General features: G+C 42.4%; 2 protein-coding genes and 1 long non-coding RNA gene across 5 annotated transcripts in view; 1 reads left to right on the top strand and 2 right to left on the bottom strand.

Moving 5' to 3' along the window:
- Positions 1 to 4,294: 4,294 nt before the first annotated feature.
- Positions 4,295 to 10,909, bottom strand: LOC135345028 (uncharacterized). The gene is made up of 4 exons (XR_010397612.1): positions 7,723 to 10,909; positions 7,295 to 7,544; positions 7,072 to 7,167; positions 4,295 to 6,872 (listed from the first exon to the last, which is right to left on the bottom strand). It is a non-coding gene; the product is annotated as an uncharacterized LOC135345028 (long non-coding RNA).
- A 1,788-nt stretch (positions 10,910 to 12,697) lies between these two features.
- On the bottom strand, positions 12,698 to 14,827 carry LOC135345069 (protein AKTIP homolog). 2 transcript variants are annotated; one of them, XM_064542415.1, is made up of 7 exons: positions 14,676 to 14,827; positions 14,299 to 14,363; positions 14,063 to 14,163; positions 13,820 to 14,007; positions 13,543 to 13,647; positions 12,977 to 13,037; positions 12,698 to 12,889 (listed from the first exon to the last, which is right to left on the bottom strand). In XM_064542415.1, the coding sequence occupies exons 1-7, from the start codon at positions 14,792 to 14,794 to the stop codon at positions 12,782 to 12,784; spliced, it is 747 nt and encodes a 248-aa protein (XP_064398485.1). In that variant the 5' UTR covers positions 14,795 to 14,827; the 3' UTR covers positions 12,698 to 12,781. The 2 variants fall into 2 exon arrangements, with proteins under 2 accessions (XP_064398485.1, XP_064398486.1); XM_064542416.1 differs by lacking the exons at positions 12,698 to 12,889; positions 12,977 to 13,037 and adding an exon at positions 13,047 to 13,426.
- Positions 14,828 to 14,882: 55 nt separating this feature from the next.
- Positions 14,883 to 20,811, top strand: part of LOC135345045 (uncharacterized) — a 34,839-nt gene continuing 28,910 nt past the window's right edge. For both annotated transcript variants that reach the window (XM_064542380.1, XM_064542381.1), the window contains exons 1-9: positions 14,883 to 15,024; positions 15,192 to 15,725; positions 15,832 to 16,001; positions 16,307 to 16,487; positions 16,720 to 16,809; positions 16,909 to 17,136; positions 17,917 to 18,027; positions 19,649 to 19,844; positions 20,368 to 20,573. In XM_064542380.1, the coding sequence (XP_064398450.1) occupies positions 14,944 to 15,024; positions 15,192 to 15,725; positions 15,832 to 16,001; positions 16,307 to 16,487; positions 16,720 to 16,809; positions 16,909 to 17,136; positions 17,917 to 18,027; positions 19,649 to 19,844; positions 20,368 to 20,573 (1,797 nt within the window). In that variant the 5' untranslated portion in view covers positions 14,883 to 14,943. The remainder of the gene's footprint in view (positions 15,025 to 15,191; positions 15,726 to 15,831; positions 16,002 to 16,306; positions 16,488 to 16,719; positions 16,810 to 16,908; positions 17,137 to 17,916; positions 18,028 to 19,648; positions 19,845 to 20,367; positions 20,574 to 20,811) is intronic.

The raw sequence follows: 20,811 nt of genomic DNA, 5'->3' as shown, positions 1-20,811 counted from the left end.
GAGTCTACAATGTATGTAATGTTATGCTCACGATGCATAAACACAGCACACTTCAAACTTTAATCGGGCTATGACAACTTGCCATGGGGGAGTTCCTGCTTTCAATGTTCATCGTTTGGATGTCTTTATAAACTGCTCTCTCTTGAGTGAGTGTGGATGCATTGTAGGAGACTTGTGCGCTGCTGTAGGGTTTTCGTTGCTGCCTCCACGATGCCTCTGCTTGGAAAAATAGCGCTCGAGAGGGTCTTGCGACATAAGAGATACTCTACTCCTAGCAGAGCAAGCAGCTTTGGAGCAAGTTGAAGTCTGGATGTCCAAGTTTCAATAGCTAGTGCATGCTATTATTTATATGGATGACATCCTAAATTGGAATTGTATGCTTACGTTCTTTATACGAGGAAGAGGGGTTGGAACGCTTACATGACTGCTAGGAAAGACAGTTATGGTGAAATACTGCTTAGTCGACACAGTATAGCCATGATACTTGTATTAATTTTTTTACCACTGTTTAGTGTAACAGGATCTCGAAAATCTTGTCCTTGGTTCCTAGGATATAGCAGCTACTGTTTCTGTTGTGCTCTTGATCGTTTATTTGCGTGCTTGGAAAGCCTACATCTATCCAGTACCAGGGTGTCATACAGGGGGAAAGGGGGGATACCCCCCCCCCCAACATTTGCAGTTCTCTTTTCTTGTGCAGCTTTCTCTTCTTCTGCAGCTCTCTCTTCTTTTTCCTCTCAGCTTTCTCTTGTGCAACCTTCCTTTTCAACAAAGTTTTTCTGTTTTGGTACTTTTTGAATGCTTTCACTGTTTTTCCCTGATTGGACTGTCAGTATACTCGAACACACTAGGAACAAAGTCTGGAGAGAGAGGATCCTAACTCTTTCTGCCTGTAGTAAAGTGGGATCCGTAAAGTGATCAGAGCATAGAAAACTGTGTTGGTTGGGCTCCCAGTTCTTCCTCTTGGTGGCAGCAATCCATTTACAACGGCGATCTATATCTAAGGAAAGCGATAAAATGATAAGCTCGATCCTTTAGAATATCTGTTTCTGCAACCTTAGCGCGCCGCAGCAGCTCTTCATCATGCATGTACCATATAGCTTACTTCTTATGGTGCTTTTGCCACTCAAAATGGTGGCTGTACGTAACCACGCCCCTTCCTAATTTGTGTGCATAACCTCGTAACTCCCTATTCAGTTGTTACCATGCATGATGGGCTTTCATTTGATCATAGATGATACAGTACTGATTCTGATGTACTATAATTATGGCTTCATTCGGTAAATAATAGGGGTGGTGATAGAATTGCATTTCAAATGTCGGAATATCGTTAAATCATGAAATTGTTTTAGGGTGTATGCTTGGCCCTTATGAACTGTGAACATGTCATGTTTGGGGTTCCTCGAGATAAGTCACAGAGGCATATGTACAAAGGAACCCTATCTTCACACACTATATCTCAAACATAAACATTCGCCAACCTTCCAGGCAAATCCATATCTTGAATAATACAAGTTATGCTATTGACATGTTCACCCCGTCTGGATGACAAGCACATGCGCAAGCAGGCGGCACATGAGCAAGCTGATAAGCATAAAAAGATTGATACTGAGATGAGTGATAATTAAATAGCATAATTATTAATGACTAAACACACTCAAAAATGTATATAATAGTATAGTTCGTTGAGTTCTCAGTTTTTTTGCTTGTTTATCTCTAGCTACGTTTTGCAGGCTTTCCCGATCCTTGGCACTCCGAAGCTGGATGCAGCTTTTGCAGAATTTGCATTCTCTATACTTACATTTTGATTCGCCCATTGCATTGTAGAGCCTGCAAATCTCCACCCCTGAATTTACCGGTCTGCTGAATCCCATATCGGGTGTGGGATACCCTGGCCTCTGGTAGTTTTTGTTGCAGTCGGCTGTCTGGTGGTCGTGTCTTAAACAAATTCTGCAGACCGTGTCTTTCTTTGCATTGCCTGCAAGGCAGAATTGATAAAATGCAACATTTAACTTTGACCATGCAGTCCTAGCACTTTTCATATGCCGCTTTCTGCCGATATGCTCTGTCATACTCCAACCAACCATCTCCTTCATAATCAGTGTAGCATCTTACAATGATGGATTGGTAAGCCATCAATTGAGGCACCTTAGAAGGGAATTTATGAGCGAGTATGCTCACCAGAGTGCTGTAACATTGTATCCACGAGAATATCGAAGAAACTCCCTTTTTGAGCTTGCTCGCACTTGGATTGTGGCAACAATGCGACGATGATTCGGTATAGCAGGGTTTCATCGAGGATTAAAAGTTTAGGGGAAGGTTTACGCACGTCGCCAAATGTTTGACCACACCCCCTATTACATGCTAGTGCATCACAGTAGAAATATCGCACATCATAGACAGTACTAATGTGATGATATCATTATTATACAAACATTTTGGGGGGGAGATGAGCGTTTTGGGGAGGGAAGGTTCACCCCAGCCCCCCACTAGATGAAACCCTGTATAGTTATCTTGCACCCAAGCCTCGGGTAGTAAGTAGCTGGTTCATTTCAATGTATTCCACAGAGACTATATTTGTTTCATTAGCTTTTTAGGCACGGGCACAACCCCATCGCTGAGGTATAAACTTGCTACCAGTCCCTTTTGACTGATAGATGGTTGTGGCAGATAGTTACTCGGAGCCTCAGCTGATCGCTATAGTGTCGAGGTATTGGCTATTGCTGAAGCCGGTTGAGATATTTGTGGGGTGTCCCGGCACCGGATGGCAGCAATGATGTAACTGTGTGCAAAGGGGGTAGCACCCCTAGTCCCGCAATCGTGATTGACGTTGTAACGGATTGGAGTTATGCTCTCATCTGATTTCTTGTTTCCACGCTTTTGGTGGTTCCCCTGGCCAATCCTAGCAATTTTTCACATTGCAAATGTTTTTCTAGTCGGTAATTATAGGTTTTGCTTGAATAGATGTATTTCTGTGTATTGTCTTGATCTTTGTGCCTGTTGTGTCTTCAGTGCTTGCTGTGCCTGTTGTGTCCTCAGTGTCTGCTGTGTCTGCCGTGCCTGTGTCCTCTGTGCCTGTTGTGTCCTCGATGTGTGCTGTGAATGCAGTGTCCTTTGTGTCATCAGTGTCTGCTGTGTCCTAGTGTCTGCTGTGCCTGCCGAGTCCTCTGTGTCTGCTGTGCATGTCCTCTGTCCGCTGTGCCCACTGTGTCTGCTGTGTCCTCAGTGTCCTTTGTGTCTGCTGTGCATATCCTCTGCATGTGTCTGCTGTGTCCTCTTTGTCTGCTGCATGTGTCTCCTGTATATATCCTCGACCCTCTGTGTCCGCTGTGTCCTCTGCATGTGTTCTCTGAGTCTGCTGCGTGTGTCTCCTGTATATATCCTCAATCCTCTGTGTCTGCTGTGTCCTCTGCATGTGTCTGCTGTGTCTGCATGTTGTGCCTGCTGTGTCCACATTCATTCTACTGTGCATGTTCTCAGTGCCTGCTTTTTTTCTTTTTCCCTTATATAATTATAGATGACTTTATACATCAAAAGTGGGTGTATATTGCTCATTGCAATTCATTTGTCTTTTTGCTATAGAAAGGTACCTCTTAATAATAGTTTTCGTCCTATACATGCACAGTGCATGCATGAAATGCCTGAACTGGCTTAAAGTGAATGGATGAAAATACGATTTTTAAAGCAAGTTGAATATGATGTAGATGTATAATCTTTGTTGAGTCCACAAGTATGTATAGAAAATAATGTTATACACACTTTTAGTTGATGGACTGTGCATGCATGCACTTACTACACGTTATGTTTTCGTAATGTTTTTGTAGGGCAATCATTTCACTTTTTGTTCAGTCGATTTTGCTACAATTTACATTTCGGTGATGCATTCACATGTAAAGCGTAATTATTTGCATGGTTACGGGGCTGGTGTCTAAGTGTGCCCAACACACCCATTAAAGTGTATGTGTCCAGCACAGGTATATACATCTCCCAGACAATACTCAGTCTGGTTCTTATAAAACTTTTGGCAAGAAAGAGCTCGACATTATAATTTTTACAGGTATAATTATAAGACGATAGACGTTGAACATTTTAACACATCATAAATTAGTATATATATGTTCTGCAACGGTAAGTGCATGGCTTTTCTGGGTAAAGCTTCTTTGACCAGGGTCCTAATTGGACAGCAGAACGGGTTGCTCTCTTATCAGCTGTTGCAAGACTTGGTGTCCTCGTTCTCTTAAGAGCCTTGGGTTGAGGTTGCACCTCAATCGGCAAGTTTGGTTCCCTGACTTGGTACACCGTATAAACGTAGCACTGCAAAAGCTAATGTCTTTTAGCAAGACTCCAACTGGCATTTATGTAGTTGTCTAGATCAGTGCCTTGACGTAGGAGTGTTTGGCATTTTAGCGCATACCTGAGAAGAGGTGCCTACAAGTAAAAGTTGGCTACATGCGCTATAACTCCACCTTGGGAGTTAACTAACAATCGATAATCAGGGTCACTGGCCTGAAAAAATTGGTCCCCCCCTGAAATAATCAGTCCAGCTATAGACAATATTTTGTTGCGCTAGTATAAAAAGACGTCTCTGGACCAGGAGCGTATGTAGGGCAACCTAGTGTCCTCTTTACGACATAATTATAAATACGCACATACAAGCAGTCACATAATATTCAGGAATTACATGTACAGCCTAGCTTGTCAGCCAGGTGTACTAGATAGAGCTGCATGTGAACCTTGAGGCCTCCACATTCTTAATACTCAGTTTTCAACTGTTTCAAAACAAAGATCTATTAACGATTGACAGTTTTACAGCTTGATAAAATAATGTTACTACTACTACGTATAATTATAATGCCGAAGTTCTGTCCGGGAATAGATACATAAAGAGACGGGTGCATGGTTCATAATTTATGGACGGTTAACAGTTACGTCTTAGGGTGGTTTAGACACTGCATACAGTGCCAAACAGCTGATTTTTTGAGAAAAGCGGCAGGAACGTTCACACAGGTGCCGTAATGGTACCACTCCTTGCATGTGCTGCATTCCACCCAGTTTTCTATAGTCGCCAACTCTGGCATTCTGCACAGGCAGTACACGGGGTATGTATATCGATTGACACAATTGAGTCAGGAGCACAACGATACTTCTTAATGCTTTTGAAAGCAAGAAAACAAGTGCTGCCTCATTTTATTTTGATTGTACTGGAAGCTTCCAGGTGAGTGGCCAAAAGCAAGAGCTGTTGCATTGGCTATAGCAAACAAGCCACAGTCACATCCTCCTGCCTGAATATGTACATTCATGAAGTTAAGAGTGATTTCTTTGGCCTCTAAAGTTGCAATCTGAGCTTTGACTCCAAACCGATACATACTGTCATACACATTAACCACTGGGTGAACGAGTACCGATAGTAGAGACTGTGAGCCAAAGCCAATGGCCATGGTGATTGTTTACGACCTGTACGAACTCACGTGACGCTACTTCCGTTTCTCCCTATTCAATCTATGAGAAGTGTCTACATCAATGATGTTCTTCCTTGATCACTCAATGACCGTTTGAGGTATTTTGGCCTGCCTACAATTAAACATCCTCTGAGTTACGTTCTGATGAGTCGGCTTGAAGGAGGGTGTGATATGATCGATTTTAGAGGTGCGCCACGGAGGGGTCTCACTTGATTTCAGAGGAGGGGGGTCTTCGTGACACGAGTGGTCTTCAGGGGTGCGACACGGGGGTCTCACTCGATTTCAAGGAAGAAGTTTGAATCGATTTCAGGGTTGTGACATGAGAGAAGTCATCTGATGAGTTGCCAAAGAGAGAATACGCCGCCTCTTCTTGATTTCACCCTGAACTGTTGGAGTTCGAGATCTGGGCCGTTTTGGTGTGCTGCAAAACTGAGGTTGCGGTGTTTTTGATATCATTTGGCTAAGAGATAGCATTGGTGCCGGTAGCCATTTTTCATCCATATCGAGAATGATGGTTCATCTGGCTGAAACTAGCCACTTGTACCATTGTGTGCTATTGGTGACAAACAATCTTGGATGGGGGTGTAATTGAGCAATGTTCAAATGTCATGATGAGAGTCCAGACAAGTGATGTCCAGTTGAGCAAAGTCCACCTTAGGGGAGTCCTCATTATGATGGGGGGTGTAATTCAGCAAAGTCCAAATGAGCAGATTCCAGGTGATCGGAGTCCTCATTAGGAGACTCCATGTGAGCGGAGTCCTCAATTCCAGGTGAGCGGAGGTCGTGTGAGCGGAGTCCTCAAGAGGGGATTCCAGGTGAGCAGAGTCCTTAGGAGGAGAGTGAGCAGAGTCTATTGATCCAGAATCGCAAGTAGGTGGATCATTGTACGACTTGAGATGGGGTCCTGACACTAGTACTGTGTTTGATCCATCGCTTATCTCATATGCACCTCGTGCATGGTTTAACAGAGATGACTTTTTAAGGGTCAGTGTACCTCCTCTTCAGCTTCCCACCTTTCGTCTTTTTGCGAGTATGATTTAGTTTCAGGACTAATTGACCAACCATAAATTATATCTCTCAGGCTGTACATGTTTCTTACCATACAATTCCTTCTGGGCGGCAAGAATATTGGTTTTTGCTTGGCTCAGTCGCACATGATTGTGTTCACGAGTACGTGTAACATTTAGATTGGGCATTTACTGCTGATACTCGCGAGCAGCTTGGTCAGGAGAAATGCTTGAGACTGTCTTGACGATTGAACATAAGTTTAAAAAGAGTAAACTTCGTTGAATTATGACGAGAGGTATTGTATGCGAAAACACATGTGTCCAGGTAGCTACTTCAGTCTTCACGCATAAACTTCACTAGCATGTTTTGCAGTGTTGTCTGATTGAAACGCTCGTCCAAGCCGTTAGTCTGGAAAATAATATTATAGTTGAAAATACATTTTAAGTATAGGATATACCACACCTAAGAGGAGGATATGTCCTCCGCTACCGTGGTTACTCCGAGGCATAGCCAATTAGGGTATATAACCACGGTAGTGGAGGATATATGGGTGCATATCCTCCGAGTAAGTGTGATATAATTATAGTTTTAAAACTGTAGTGCATACCTGAGGGGGCGGTAAGGAGTTGTAAGGTGACGCTGTATCCCCAGGAGAGAACAGAGACTATAGTGTCTAAATCATTGTTGAATTCACATCCTTGATCTGAGAGAATAACCCGAGGCAGACCCATTCTCATAAATACTTAGAGAAGGAAAAGTGTGTGATCATTATTTACTGCCCATGCATGCATGCATTGTGCATGTGTGTGGCATTCATACATAATTTATACCTTGAACAATGATGTTGCTGCTGATGATGCACTCTTGTCAGGTGTAGGAATAGCTTCTACCCACTTGGTAAAGTAATCGCTCATGGTTAAGATGTAGCGGGAACCATCGTTAGCAATTGGAGAGAGAGGACCAACAAAATCAATTCCTAGCATGTACCAAGGAAACTGCACACGGATGGGGTGAAGTTCGGGTCTGCCAGTGGTTAGCTTTTGATTAACTCACTGGCAAATGTCACAAGTAGACAGACACCTATAAATAAAACACATTAATATTGAGGGAAAATGTTCCTGTTTGAGACTAACTATAACTTTGTATACATGTAGGTGTAACAATAATACAGAACCAAGTTGACACATAATAATTATATTTGACTATTATGTGGGTTATGTGCACTAAGATACAAGGACAGATGAGCAAGTCTACTAACCATTTCTTTCACGTCCTTTATGTAACGCTCCTTAATTCGGGCAAGTGTGCGAGTCACCCCCATACGTCCAGATGTTTCATCAACTTGGCAAGCAAACAGTATCTTCCTTCTCTCTCTTCGGTTGATAATGTATTGGATCAACACATCAAGATTGAGAAGGCAATAGGAGCTATAATACCAGAAGAATCGAACATAGATGACGCGTTATATATACCTAGAGATGGCCACTCTTGTAATGATTGTAATTTCAACTACATTACAGATACACCAACGCACTCTGTCCGTTCTCTTGTGTTTGTACATGAAGTCACCATTGTTCAATACAAATTGCTTGGCCTTTCTTCTGATGACCCTTTTTTTTCCCTCTTTACAGTCATCAGGGTACTCCTTGGTGGTGACATAGTGGAATACCTCTTCTATCAGATTGGCGAACCAACATTATCAGCTAAAATTGGTCCGGGGGACCGAACATTTCAGTCCGGGTACTGAAATTATCGGCGGACCAACATTTTTGTGACAGTTCATGTATATATTGTATACTTTTTATGCACATGCACACTTACTCCATGATCAGTGTTTATGCACATGCACACTTACTCCATGATCAGTGTCGGTGCATGTATCAGATCAGATAGTGCATTTTTGGAATTACAATAGCAGCAGGGTAGAACTCACAAAAAGCTAGTAAGCAACTTCATCTGTCTAAATGTCAGGGGCAAATAGATGGTCTGTGATCTCCAGCATGAGAAGGTATAATTGCTCCAATGTTAGGTCATCTTCAAGAAGGAATAAGGCGGCTCAGTAACCAAGACTGCATTGCTAAGGTTAAACGAAATACAATAGCACAGGATCCACTGTATGAGAACTATGTTTAGAGAGATAAAATAATTACAACCATGCAGACGACACAGCAGACAACTGCATGCAGACACAAGAGACACTGTGGACACAGCAGACACAGAGGACACGGCATACTGAGGACACAGCGGACACTGCAGACACAGCAGATACTGAGGACACAGCAGACAGTCAGACTGAGGACACAAAAGGCACTGAGGACACAGCAGGCACAGCAGACACAGATCTTACTCAAGCCTTACATACAAGATACCACATGATTCTTGCTAAACAATATTGGTCTAGCTGACAGTCGCATCTCATAATTTCACGTTTTGATGTATAGACTAGTGCACACACACACTGAGTGTGTGCCATAATGCTCGAAAAGCCAACCTTTTGATCAGGGAATTTCTGCTTAATTAAACTTGCTGTATGCCTCTTTTAAGTTGCTTAGAACTTGAATATGGGTATGCTTGCCGTTTTTCTAACAGATACGAAATCTTTCATACCATACTGATACATATATATATTATCATAGTGGACAAAATCAACAGTCTACCACAAGTGATCGAATGATCAGTTTTTGGGCTTGGAATTAGGGACAATCTTCTTTGACCTTTGTGCTAATTCCTCCTGAATCTTCTTCATGCACCGTCGGCAAAACAGTGAGAATTTGCTAACGTTCATTTGTTTTTGATGTTACTTCTTTGAGCTAAAATTTTGCCAGTGATAACTGTGTGCTGCATTGCTTCTGTAATCCTCTTCATGTTTAGTTTTTCCACGGACTTTATACTCTTGGAATAAGGTGTTTCAACAATTTCTTCCCTTCATTGGTGGAGACAGATGTTGGCACATTGTCAATATTACAGTCGGTGATGGGGAAGCAGGTTCAGGGAGAAGGGGTTGAAGTGGTGGTATCTGATTGCTAATCTTCTTTCGGCTAGGTGTCATAGATCTTGGAGGAAATAGAAAGTCGTGGAGCTTTCTCACACATCCATTCAGTGACAGGTCTTAAGTTGTTCTTGCGACTTCTCCAATAGTGCCCAGGTAAATCAAAGGGATTGCAACGAGCCATAAATTTTTTTGTAAGCAAGGCTTGGCAGATGTGACAAATGCACTAGTGCACTATAAAAATTAACTGCTGCTAATAAATTATTAGTTGCACAGAGGTTGTCCTTGTTCAAGCTAGAGTGTCGAACTACTGATACCTCTACACAAAAACTGTGCACAAAGTAACGTGACATCTTGTCAACTGCACGTGAGCAACTCACAATTGATGACGTTTACGCAATGCACAGAATTGGTTAATAGTGAGTAAAGAGTGCAAGTGAAGAGGATCAACTCGTTATTGTCTCAATTTTTGTGAAAAGATCGCCTCCTATCAGTGTGCAGTGTGCAGATGAACGTGAATCAGATGTCACTACATATCCATTGGAGCCCCCAAATTTCACAGTTCATAAATAAGCTAGGGTGCCCTAGCATACACCCTAAAAAAATTTAACGACATTCCGAGCAGTCGGTTTTGAAAGGTCGAAGGAAAAGAATCTGTCACCCCCTATTATTACCAAATGAAGCCATAATTTATAATACATCGAATTATAATTTTCAGAAGAACACACCAACTTTCAGGGGGCCATATATTTTTTACAATGATGCGCACATTAAGTCATTGGGTGCATATAATTATGTACGTTTGTTAGTGGTACTTGTTACATGTACTTAGGGTTTATGTGAACTACTTTCCACCATCTCAACTTTCTCTTTGTATGTGTAGATGCCGCGAAAGTATCAACCAGGAAGAGTAAGAACAAACAAAGATAGAAGGCCCCTTCTTGATCTCACCCAAGGAGTTATTTTGCATGAGTTTATGTATTTGTTGCATGCACGGCCATAATGATCATTAATTTTTATAACAATTGCATAATGTGAAATTGAACCAACCATTAGAACAGCTAACTATATGGTTTTTTCTCCGACCTTTCAACCTTGGAGTATCCAATATACATACATGTAGGCTCTGATAATTAATTATACTTTTTTCACCTATTATTCTATTCATTTAAGACGTACAAAAATGAACACAACTGTATTTGTTATCTTGCTGACTTGTAACATTCATTGCAATAATGTTTTTACCAAAAGTGCATGGACATTGATGCCTATTATTTTCAATTACCTATTACCGTACAGTGGGAAATTTTCACGTTTTTCGAAGGCAGACAGTTAACGCGAAATTAAAACTGGGAGAAACTCCCACGCACCGGTATTTCACATGCAAAGCTATTGGTGGGTGTGGTTTCCTGACATTGAAACGCAACCCACGAACTGCTATACGGAATGCTAACCCTTACAGAAATGTATAAGTGCAGCACGTATGCTGCACACATGCAACAATGAGTGCTGCACGTGTGCAATGGATATTTATGTGCAGGACAAGCGTGTCACGAGAACCGAGCTTTACGGCTATCGTACATATATGCCACACGCATGTAGCCTGCACACGTGTCTGTTGCACGCCTTCCACACGCATCTAGTTGGTATATGAGCAAACTGCATACAAGCTACACACGTGTGCTTGCACGCATGCCAACTGCACTCGTTCCACACACATCCAGTTGGTATGCGAGCGAACCGCATACAAGCCACACACGTGTACTTGCACGCATACCAACTGCACTCGTTTCACACACATCCAGTTGGTATGCGAGCGAACTGCATACAAGCCACACACGTGTACTTGCACGCATGCCAACTGCACTCGTTCCACACACTGTATTACTAGCAGCTGTCAAAAGTTTACTTCAAATCTTTGTCAAATTCTGGTCTAGTTAATAAGGACTTATAGCTCTTTTTTAAAGTTGGCTGAAGACTGAAGAGAATGCTAATGTGTCTTACCAACCAGTGACAAGCAATGCTACAGGCAACAAGTTCAAAGGAGAAAATCCCAGAGAAAACTGTTTTAGAGATTGGTGAGTTGTTTACATACTAAGTAGTCTGTTGGTTCTATTTCTGTAGTGGTTAAAACTGGTACATTAGTATATGTACAAGCACAAGTCCTTATACACTCCTGGTACAAGGAAGTGTAGTTTTCACGTTATTTTCTAATGTAGGTAAAAAGAACATTTTCAAGCTGCAAGCAAAGCTAAAAGAAAACGCCTATATATACTTCTTATGCAACAGAGGTTGGAGAACTAGGAAAAGAACAAATATATATAGCACAAGTCCTTAATGTGATCTACTGTATACTGCAGTTTTATATTGGATAGACGATATCTTGAGTTTCCATGGTAACAATGGCAAGGGCATCATATGTGCATAAAGCAAGCAGCACATGTGCTACATGTATGTAGCACGTGTGCTGAATCTGGAAGCATAGGTGTGAGACAAAAGCACCACACACGTTATGCACACGTGTGACATGTGTGTGGCATGCGTACCATACACGTATGCCACACACAAGCAATACATAGGTGCAGTACGCGTGCATACAATAAGAGCAGCACGTGTGCAGACTGCATTCACAGTACATTCATGGGGCACTCTTAGTACAGCTTTTATGTTACTCTCCTCCTGCACTTGTACCACGTTTGAGTGCGAAATTATGAAGTGTAGCACACGTGTGGCATACATGTCAGAAGTGTGTGCTATGAGAGTATATGCGTGCAACTGATATGTGCCAAACACGTGTCACACTCATTGCATTTCTGTAAGGGAAAATTATAGTCCTCCAGAGCTGCTCTAACTGCACGCGTTATTTTACTAGTGAGTACACGTGTTATGCGAGCGACTATGTTTATATTTATAAACGTTAATTATAATTATAAGTACTATAAAAACGGGTATCGAATTTGTAATTAACACTAAACGCTAATAATTAAAAAGTTAGGAATCTCGTTAACAAAATTTAATGTTGAGAGCAAGCTAACCCTTTTTCATCGGTGTCTCATAGTTACCCCATTGTACTCAACAGGATATTGTCTACCGATGCAATGATGGGCCCAGCCTACTTCACCCTGCCTTACCCATTAGGCTAGCTTGTTGAGCTAAAAGCAAGCGATCAAGTATGCATGTGGTAAATGTACCTTTTGTTTAGCCAATCACCAAAAGCTTACTATTCGAGACCATTGCATAGAACTGTCAATTATAACATTATAATTGGTCTAAAAATATTAATTACTGTTAGCAGACATAAAATAAACCATCACAAAATTAATAATTATTAATGCCAGGAAGAAATGGTTTTACTGAAGGGTTCCTGTGTACCTGGTTCAACCCAGGAGAGTCCACAAGTCTGAGCATTACGTCCTACTGTATCTTCTTGGAGAAACTGTAGAAATACAGGCAGAATCATGTGAGCCCCAATTTATATATACATAAAATATCTATAATTATCATTACAATTATGTATATGCACCTTTGGTTCGAATATTTCAGTCCGTGCTGCTTTCATTACATCCACTGTCCATTCTGCAGTTCTATGCACGAAAATATCCTTAATTATACCACACTTACGTCACCACTAACACTAATTGATCTCATTGGCCACGCAACGTACGCTCTACAATCAATACAAAAATAACACAGCCCCAGGCATGCACAGTTTTCAAGGTATTTTTCGAGTTTTTTCATTTGTTCAAGAAAGTGTAAGCAAACAGAAAAGAGCCATGCTTGAAGGTACTAAGAATCCAAAAGCGCCGGCAGAATACACAGAAGCTGCTCTCCAACAAGATGGCTAAGATATATTTCGTCGAATGCCCAACGCTCGGACCTAGGAAGCTCCTAAGCATCTGTAGGTGACGACTTGTTTCTTAACTAGCCATTTGATAGTGCTGCGGTCACGTGGTATATTTCAGATATACCACACCTACGAGGAGGATATCACAAATTACGCACATAAGAGTTAAGAGACAGTCATACAGAAGTATATGTACAAGTATAATGTGTAAGACACCCACATTGTCTAAGTTATTGACGACTCACTTGATACTGTGTGGGTCTGACGAGTCCGGGCTGAGAGTGTCCTCTCTACATTGCTCAATGCTCTCAGCAACCTTCTGTTTGTACCTCTCCAAATCAGTTCTGAACCTGCAAACCAGATAATCATATCAACTATTTTATTATCCAAGGTTCTAAATCGAGTGACCATACAGGTTGAGCACAGTGCACGTTCGATTTCACCCTAGTACTTGCTTAAGTCAACTGACCAGGGCTTTGTGCATACATGCAGGTACCTCATTGCTATATGTACTGTACTTACAACTTAGCCGCTTCTCCATTGCAAGGGTCGTGTACATCCACATTGTTGAAAATACTCTTGGCATACTTGAGAAGATGATGAATGTGGTTGACGTCTCTTCTCCATCGTTGGAACTCTTTCTTAGTGTCCAGCTGCCCAGTGCCGAGGTCCACCTGGGGGTGGTACACTCCTGCCTGGAAGTCAAACTCCTGCAGAAAACCATTACACATTTACACATGAATTGATCTACTACAAGAATCTTACCGGACATCCACCATCAGGATAGTTGGCTGGTATTGACACTCTGAACTTGAAAATGCCTCCCTTGTAGATCCCAACTCTCAGACAGATAATCCCATACCAGACTGCATTCATACGATGGAGATTGCACTGAACACTATACTGCTAGTATCATGATACACAAATCACTGGGCAGTATAAACGGTTATCAATTTTCCTTCAATATAATCTATGCTGTAGCCATAACTCAACCCACTCACTCAGTGAGGATACACTGGATGGCAGAATGTAAACACCAGGAACAGGATGCTTGAGGAGCTGACAGCTGCAAGGGAGGACAGGGCACACATTATACTATAGTCTTGCGGGCCATACTTTAAAGGATTGAACTAATTTTTTATAGTACTTATCCCTCCTTCAAAGTATGGCCTGGGGAGTCTAACATTATACCACATCCGAAATAGACTTGCCAGCCCCACATCCGCATGGGAAGGGAGTGGTGGATTGCCTATCAGATAGTTTTATGCCGGTTGGATCATATGGTTTGTATAATTAAATAATTGAGGAGGATTCGATTATGGTCTGGCGGGCAGATCTTTTCTCGGGGGCAAAACAACGAGTGAAACTGTACACGTACTATTCAGCCATGAGAGTTGACTCCAGGAAGAAGCTGTCATAAATCTTGGATAAATCTTCCCTCAGATTGAGTGGAGACTTCCTCCCAGAGGATCCGCTAAGACTCTCACTCAGTGCCATTTGTAGATTATTTTAGACTGGAGACCACGCCTAGCGCCTTTGTTCTCAAGTAGAAGGGGTGGTCGCCAGAGCCCTTTAGACTCCGCCCAACCATTGCAGAGCACGTGTCAATTCAGTTTCTGGTCTTTTAATAAGTGTGTTGCAGCATAATGAGCTTAGACGAGCAGTACGTGATTGGTGTGGATGTTGGGGGCACAAACACGGACACTGCAGTTCTGCATGGTGGTAGGGTGAGTCTCTTGATTTCCATCTGATCTTGCACACGTATTGATATTGCACTGAGCAACTAGACTCGCAAGCCGTCACTGTTGCAGGCGAACTGTTCGCCTGCAACAGTGACGGCTTGCGAGTCTACTGAGCAACCACACTATTAAACTAAGCTAAAATCTCAACGCAGGTGATTGGTTTTGCGAAACGTCCGACTTCATGGGACAAGACAGAAGGAGTCATTAACTCTATAGAAGCCGCCCTCCGTTCCCTCCCTGCGGAGACACGACATCACCTCATCTCCACAAGCAATGTTCGAGTTGCCATAGGAACTACTCACTTCACAAATGCAGTTATTGAAAGGGACGAAAAGAATCTAACGTGTGTGGCCGTCATTCGCCTCTGTGGCACCTCAACCAGATCGTTACCTCCATTCGTAGATGTACCTCAAGATCTCTCCAAGATTATCAATGGCGGGTGCTATCTAGTTGAGGGGGGAATGGAGTATGACACTCAAGAGATTTCTAGCATCAATGAAGATGAGATTAGGCAATGCGTATCGACCAGTTTATCTCGAGATTCTCCTGTGAAGAATTTTGTGATATGTGGAGTGTTTTCACCATGTGCTGACCCTGAACGTAACCAAGAGACCAGGGCAGCTGCTATTGTGAGGGACGAGTGTGAGAAGAGGGGTGTGGAGTGTAGCTGCACTCTGTCTCATGAGGTACACATTACAGTACGATCATTTTATGTGTAATGTGTATGGAAACTTTAATGTCTTCTGTGTAATTAACCATATGCCTTAATTAAGAGTATTTTTTTTATATCAGTTTGGTACATTGGGACTGCTTGAGAGAGAGAATGCAGCCATCCTCAATGAATCACTTAAAGATATGGCCAGCCAAACGATCAATGCTTTTGGCGAGGCTCTCTACCGACTGAAGCTCTGCTCTTCAAAGCAGGATTTTTACCTCACACAGAATGATGGAACCCTCATAAGGTTGATTGTAAACCATAATGATCAGCTAGGTGCTTTCCGGGTTTGTGCTATGGTTATCAGAAACCATCATATTTACAACTAATTGGATACGCAGCCATAAACATGTGTCTCATTTTCTTCGGCTCTTAAGCACAGGCAGCCTAAATAATTATCACAGTTCTAAAGAGTACTGTCTTGCTCAAAGCCAATTGGGATGAAAATTGGGGCCAGAATGCAACTCTGAAATGTATTTTCTATGGTTGAGCACACCCACGGGGATACTGTCAAATGCATTCACCTGCTGTAATAACTGCCCCTCCCCCTAGTGCACAAGAAGCGAAATGCTACCCTGTGCTGACATTTTCCTCCGGACCCACCAACAGTATGAGAGGAGCTGCCTTCCTTACTAAGCATCTGAATGCCATTGTGGTGGACATTGGGGGAACAACCACTGATGTGGGGGTGCTCGTCAGTGGGTTTCCACGGCAGTCCTCAACACAGTGTGAGGTAAGAATGGACAATCACACACCGAATGTTGGTAGGAACTTTAACACTGCCAGCTTAATGTATTATTTATTTCCCCCTCTTTTGTCCGTGATATTATAATCCGCAAAGAGTACATAATTTCTCACTATTCCCTTCCCTTCCAAAACCTCCTTTGCCACTCTATATCCTCCACTCTCTCTCTCTCTCTTTCTTACCCATCATATCCCATTGTCTCCCTCAATTATTCCAACAGGTCGGTGGGGTCAATACCAACTTCCCAATGCCTGACGTTCAGAGTATTGGGCTTGGCGGAGGATCACTTGTGACGTTTGACTCCCAATCCGTAAGATAATTTTTTTGCAGTTGTCCAATAAAAAGTGATTGTGATTTGCATTCTCTTACTGAGAGCTGTAAAAAACTGTTTAATCGTTCCGTTTCACAGGGTCATACTATGGTTGGTCCAAAAAGTGTTGGATATGAGATCACTAAGAAGGCTCTGTGTTTTGGTGGGAAGCAATGTACAGCGACTGATGTTGCCATGGCAGCAGGGGTTGCCCCTAGTAATTTTTGCACAGCACGTCAAGCAGTGGCTAGTTTGAGTACTGATCTGGTGACCGCTGCTATGAATGAGATGAAGAATAAACTAGAGAATGTCATTGATAGTATGAAGGTACGTACTATTAAACTACCTTAGAAACTGGATTGTTAGTGCTTACTCGACTGTAAGCGTATCTTTATTTTAAGCGCATGCTCAACTGCATGTTTTTGTACTCGAATTGAAGCGCTTTTCTAATTATGCGAAGGATAATGACAATTTCAACTAATTCGTTCATCTTTGAGCTAGCTTGCTTGTACAATGCATGGTAGCTATAATTATAGCTGGTGATATCTATCTGGAAGAACTCTCTGGGCATGCTGTTACCATGCTGAGACATAGATGAGGTGGACTTGAACCCTTTTGTTTCAGTTCCTGGTCAATATGAATGTTTTTATGATATGAATGTAAAATGAACTGTAAAATGAATTGTAACATAATAGTATGATGTAGATCCAGTTAAGGTTACCTGCTTGCCTTGCTTGCTCATTTTCAAGCTAGCTTATACGAGTCAGCTCTCATCACGGAGACATCCGGTTACTGGGTGAGGCTTGAAAATGACTGCATTATAGGCGAATATAAGCGTATAGAGCTTGACCGCATGAGCGCATGCGCTAATAACCAGTTTCTCCGGTAGCTTACAGTCATATTTGACTCAATATCAAAGCCGTAGCTAGGAAACCAACCAGATAGTACTGTAGGACAACAGTGATTCAGTAAATTACGCTTGCTCTTATTTCGCTCTTAAAATGAAAATCGCTTGAGGTACGTTTATGCATGCATGTGTATGCTGTGTTTGGCATTACAGTGGAAAAATTCATTGTTCATGAAAATTAATGTCGTACCCCTATACAGACTGAGAATGAAGCGTGTCCTGTGATTCTAGTAGGAGGTGGCAGCATCCTTGTGGACAGAAACACTCAACTAAGAGGAGTATCCACCATTGAATGTCCCTCAGAGCACTTTGTGAGTGGGCAAAAGCCTCTCTAGCTTACAACGCAATTATTACCTTCACTCATGCAGATACATGTTCTATGTTATAGTTATTGTCCACTATATTAAACTTCATGGTAGTAAACCTCCAAGTCCGAGGGCAAAACCCAAAGCAAAAAATGGTTCATGTTACCATAAAGTCTAATGTACTAGTAGACTATAAATTTTATATGCCTCACGGGAATGAAATATACTGGGTACCTACTTTGGTAGTTACATGTACCAGTATTTGGACAAACGGGAAGCTTGTTATTGACCCAGCTAGTGCTAACTATAGATCGAGGCAAGCAAGTTTATGATGAGTGTGCTCCAGAGCTTGGAGTCTATTAAACCCCACCCAGTGTATAGTCATACGGAGACAGTGGGGTTTATTGTTAATAATGTCACTTGATAATGTGTAAACAATGGTCGCTACCACGGTGATTCCACACTACATCATTGTTCGATAACCCTTTCCTTGCCATTCGTGAAATCTGGAACAGGAGCGTCTTTAGGTCGATCAATTAGTGTGGATCCGGCCTCACCACGCCTCCATGTCATTCTATTAGTCTAGATCCGGCTAGCAATTCTAGCTGGGACTCCCAGTTCTAGCTCCTTTTGTTTAGCGTGTCAGAGACTGGGAGAAGATGATTGGCACTCCCTGGCTCCTTTGGATGTACAGCTGTCCAGATCCCTAGAACATACTCTCCATTCTGACGAGTTATCAGTGCATAGGGTGCTTACTAGATTCTTGCCAGCCAGTACAGTTCAAGCTACACACAGCACCGCTCAACTATTCTCTACCCCATTATCTAGCTAAATCTGGTCCAACTAGACAGCAGACACAGCTAGTTAATTCAGTAAAGCCAGGGGTAGCCCTACTTCTACGGTTGTTCAGTACCCACGGTAACAATTCCTCTGGGCTGGGCTAACTAACTAGTTGAGCCACGCCTCCCAATTCTCAAGGCTAGGTACATGTCTCTGTCTAGCTGCTTCTTCAGCTTCTTGCTCAGTTTTGTGGCTTAGAGAAAGGCCAGCTACTCAGGGTAAGAGTCCAGATGAAAGTCTGGCAGCCAGGTGACGTCCAAACGGTCAGTTATTCTTTCCACCAACTTTTTAATCTAGTCTAGTCCTGCTTGCACTGCTACTACTACTACTGCTACTCTTCCTACTACTACTGCTGCTACTCTTCCTAGCTAGTCAAAGGTTTCTTTTTTTTTTTTCTTTTTTTATAACTACATATGCACAAAGAGACATCAAAGCTTACATCAAAGGACACAGACTTTTAGCCTACTTGACTGATAAGGCCGTTACCTAGACTACAGTTTGTTTGTCAGGGAGGAGCTCACATACAACTTCATCTAATTCATCATAACGATTCCTTACCCATTGTTGTAATTTCTACAACAGATTGCCAAGGAAAGAGATAAACGGCTAGATCTACATGCTGCAGTTGCAGTTATCCTTGAATATCATTCATCCAACCCCATCTGATGATCAGATAGGCTCTGTTTCCATTAAGCTCCCCCTATATATCATTGTCAACAATTGCAATCAACATTAGTTTGTTCAATCAGTGTGTACATTTGTAACTATTTGATTTTGTCTCTGACAGGGTGTGGCCAATGCCGTGGGTGCAGCACTGGGCACTGTGGGGGGAAGCAGTGACAGGATAATTAATTTGGCTCCAATCAGAGAGCAGTTATTGACCTCTGATCCCAGTCTTGGACAGGAGAGTGGTGACAAGAAAGCCCGGGAGATGGCAATGGAGAGAGGGAGGGAACAGGCCATGGAGGAGGTCAGGAAGAAAGGTTAGATGCTTGAATGTATTATTAGTTATCTGAACAATACACTAGATAGTCTGTTGTTGTGTATTGTAGCAACTTTTATTAGCTACGACAGTACGTGCTGTAAGCATATTTCTCGTGTGTTAAATGGTACGTTCATACATAGGGAAACACAAAGGGTAGCTCTATAGTGTTGTACAAAACAATGATTTTACGACCATCCTAGGGTTTCATCTACGTGCAGGTGGGGGGGGGGGGGGGCAGGGGGTGAACTTTCCCTCCCAAATGCTTATCTTACCCCCAAATGTTTTGTGGAATATATGTTTTGTCGAATATAAAATAATCAATTTAGACGTACAATGTCATGTAACCTGTAGCCGTAGTTATACGTAGAAAGTAGGCTCTACTGTGATACTAATTGGGGGTGTAGTCAGAAAAGTGGGCGGGGCCCAAACATTTTGCGGCGCGCTGCTGCGTGAAAATTAAGTCCTTCCCCCCTAACTTTTATCCTTGACGAAACCCTGCTACACTGTATTTCCGTTCCCAGGGGGTATAGCGAACACCGTGTACATCCACTCTGAGGAGGTGACTGATGTGACATATGTTACGGGCCGAGTTAGAGTGAAGGTGAAGGCCATAGGAGCACTCACACAAGACTCGCTTAGCACAGCTGCTCAACCATACACAGCCAGCACATTACCACCCGCTACTGAGATCACCATGGGAACAGTACCCGGGAGTGAGACCTCCCAGGTGGGTTCATCAATAGCAAAGCTACATTGTATACATAACACAAAATTAGTGTTCACAGTTACATGTATGTTTATAGAGGGTGTATACATGTACAACATTGTACACTCACTGCTACACTATGATAAAAGCATCGTGGGAGCTGATGCCTCGGTGGATGTGTCAAAGCTACATAACATAAAGCTACTGTTGCTAATGGTTTGCACTCAGCACTGATGATGAACATTTTTGCAATAATTTT

Source organism: Halichondria panicea, chromosome 12, assembly GCF_963675165.1.
Source record: "Halichondria panicea chromosome 12, odHalPani1.1, whole genome shotgun sequence".
Lineage (NCBI taxonomy): Eukaryota > Metazoa > Porifera > Demospongiae > Suberitida > Halichondriidae > Halichondria > Halichondria panicea.
The sequence above is the reverse complement of the archived record's forward strand: the minus strand, read 5'-3'. Positions and strand labels throughout refer to the sequence as shown.

Excerpts from the sequence above, each read along its gene's own strand:
- LOC135345069 (XM_064542415.1), bottom strand. The coding sequence starts at position 14,794 with ATGGCACTGAGTGAGAGTCTTAGCGGATCCTCTGGGAGGAAGTCTCCA. Across the intron at positions 14,364-14,675 it reads TCAACTCTCATGGCTGAATA|CTGTCAGCTCCTCAAGCATC; the intron begins GTACGTGTACAG and ends CCTCCCTTGCAG. Across the intron at positions 13,038-13,542 it reads TCAGACCCACACAGTATCAA|AACTGCAGAATGGACAGTGG; the intron begins GTGAGTCGTCAA and ends TTTCGTGCATAG.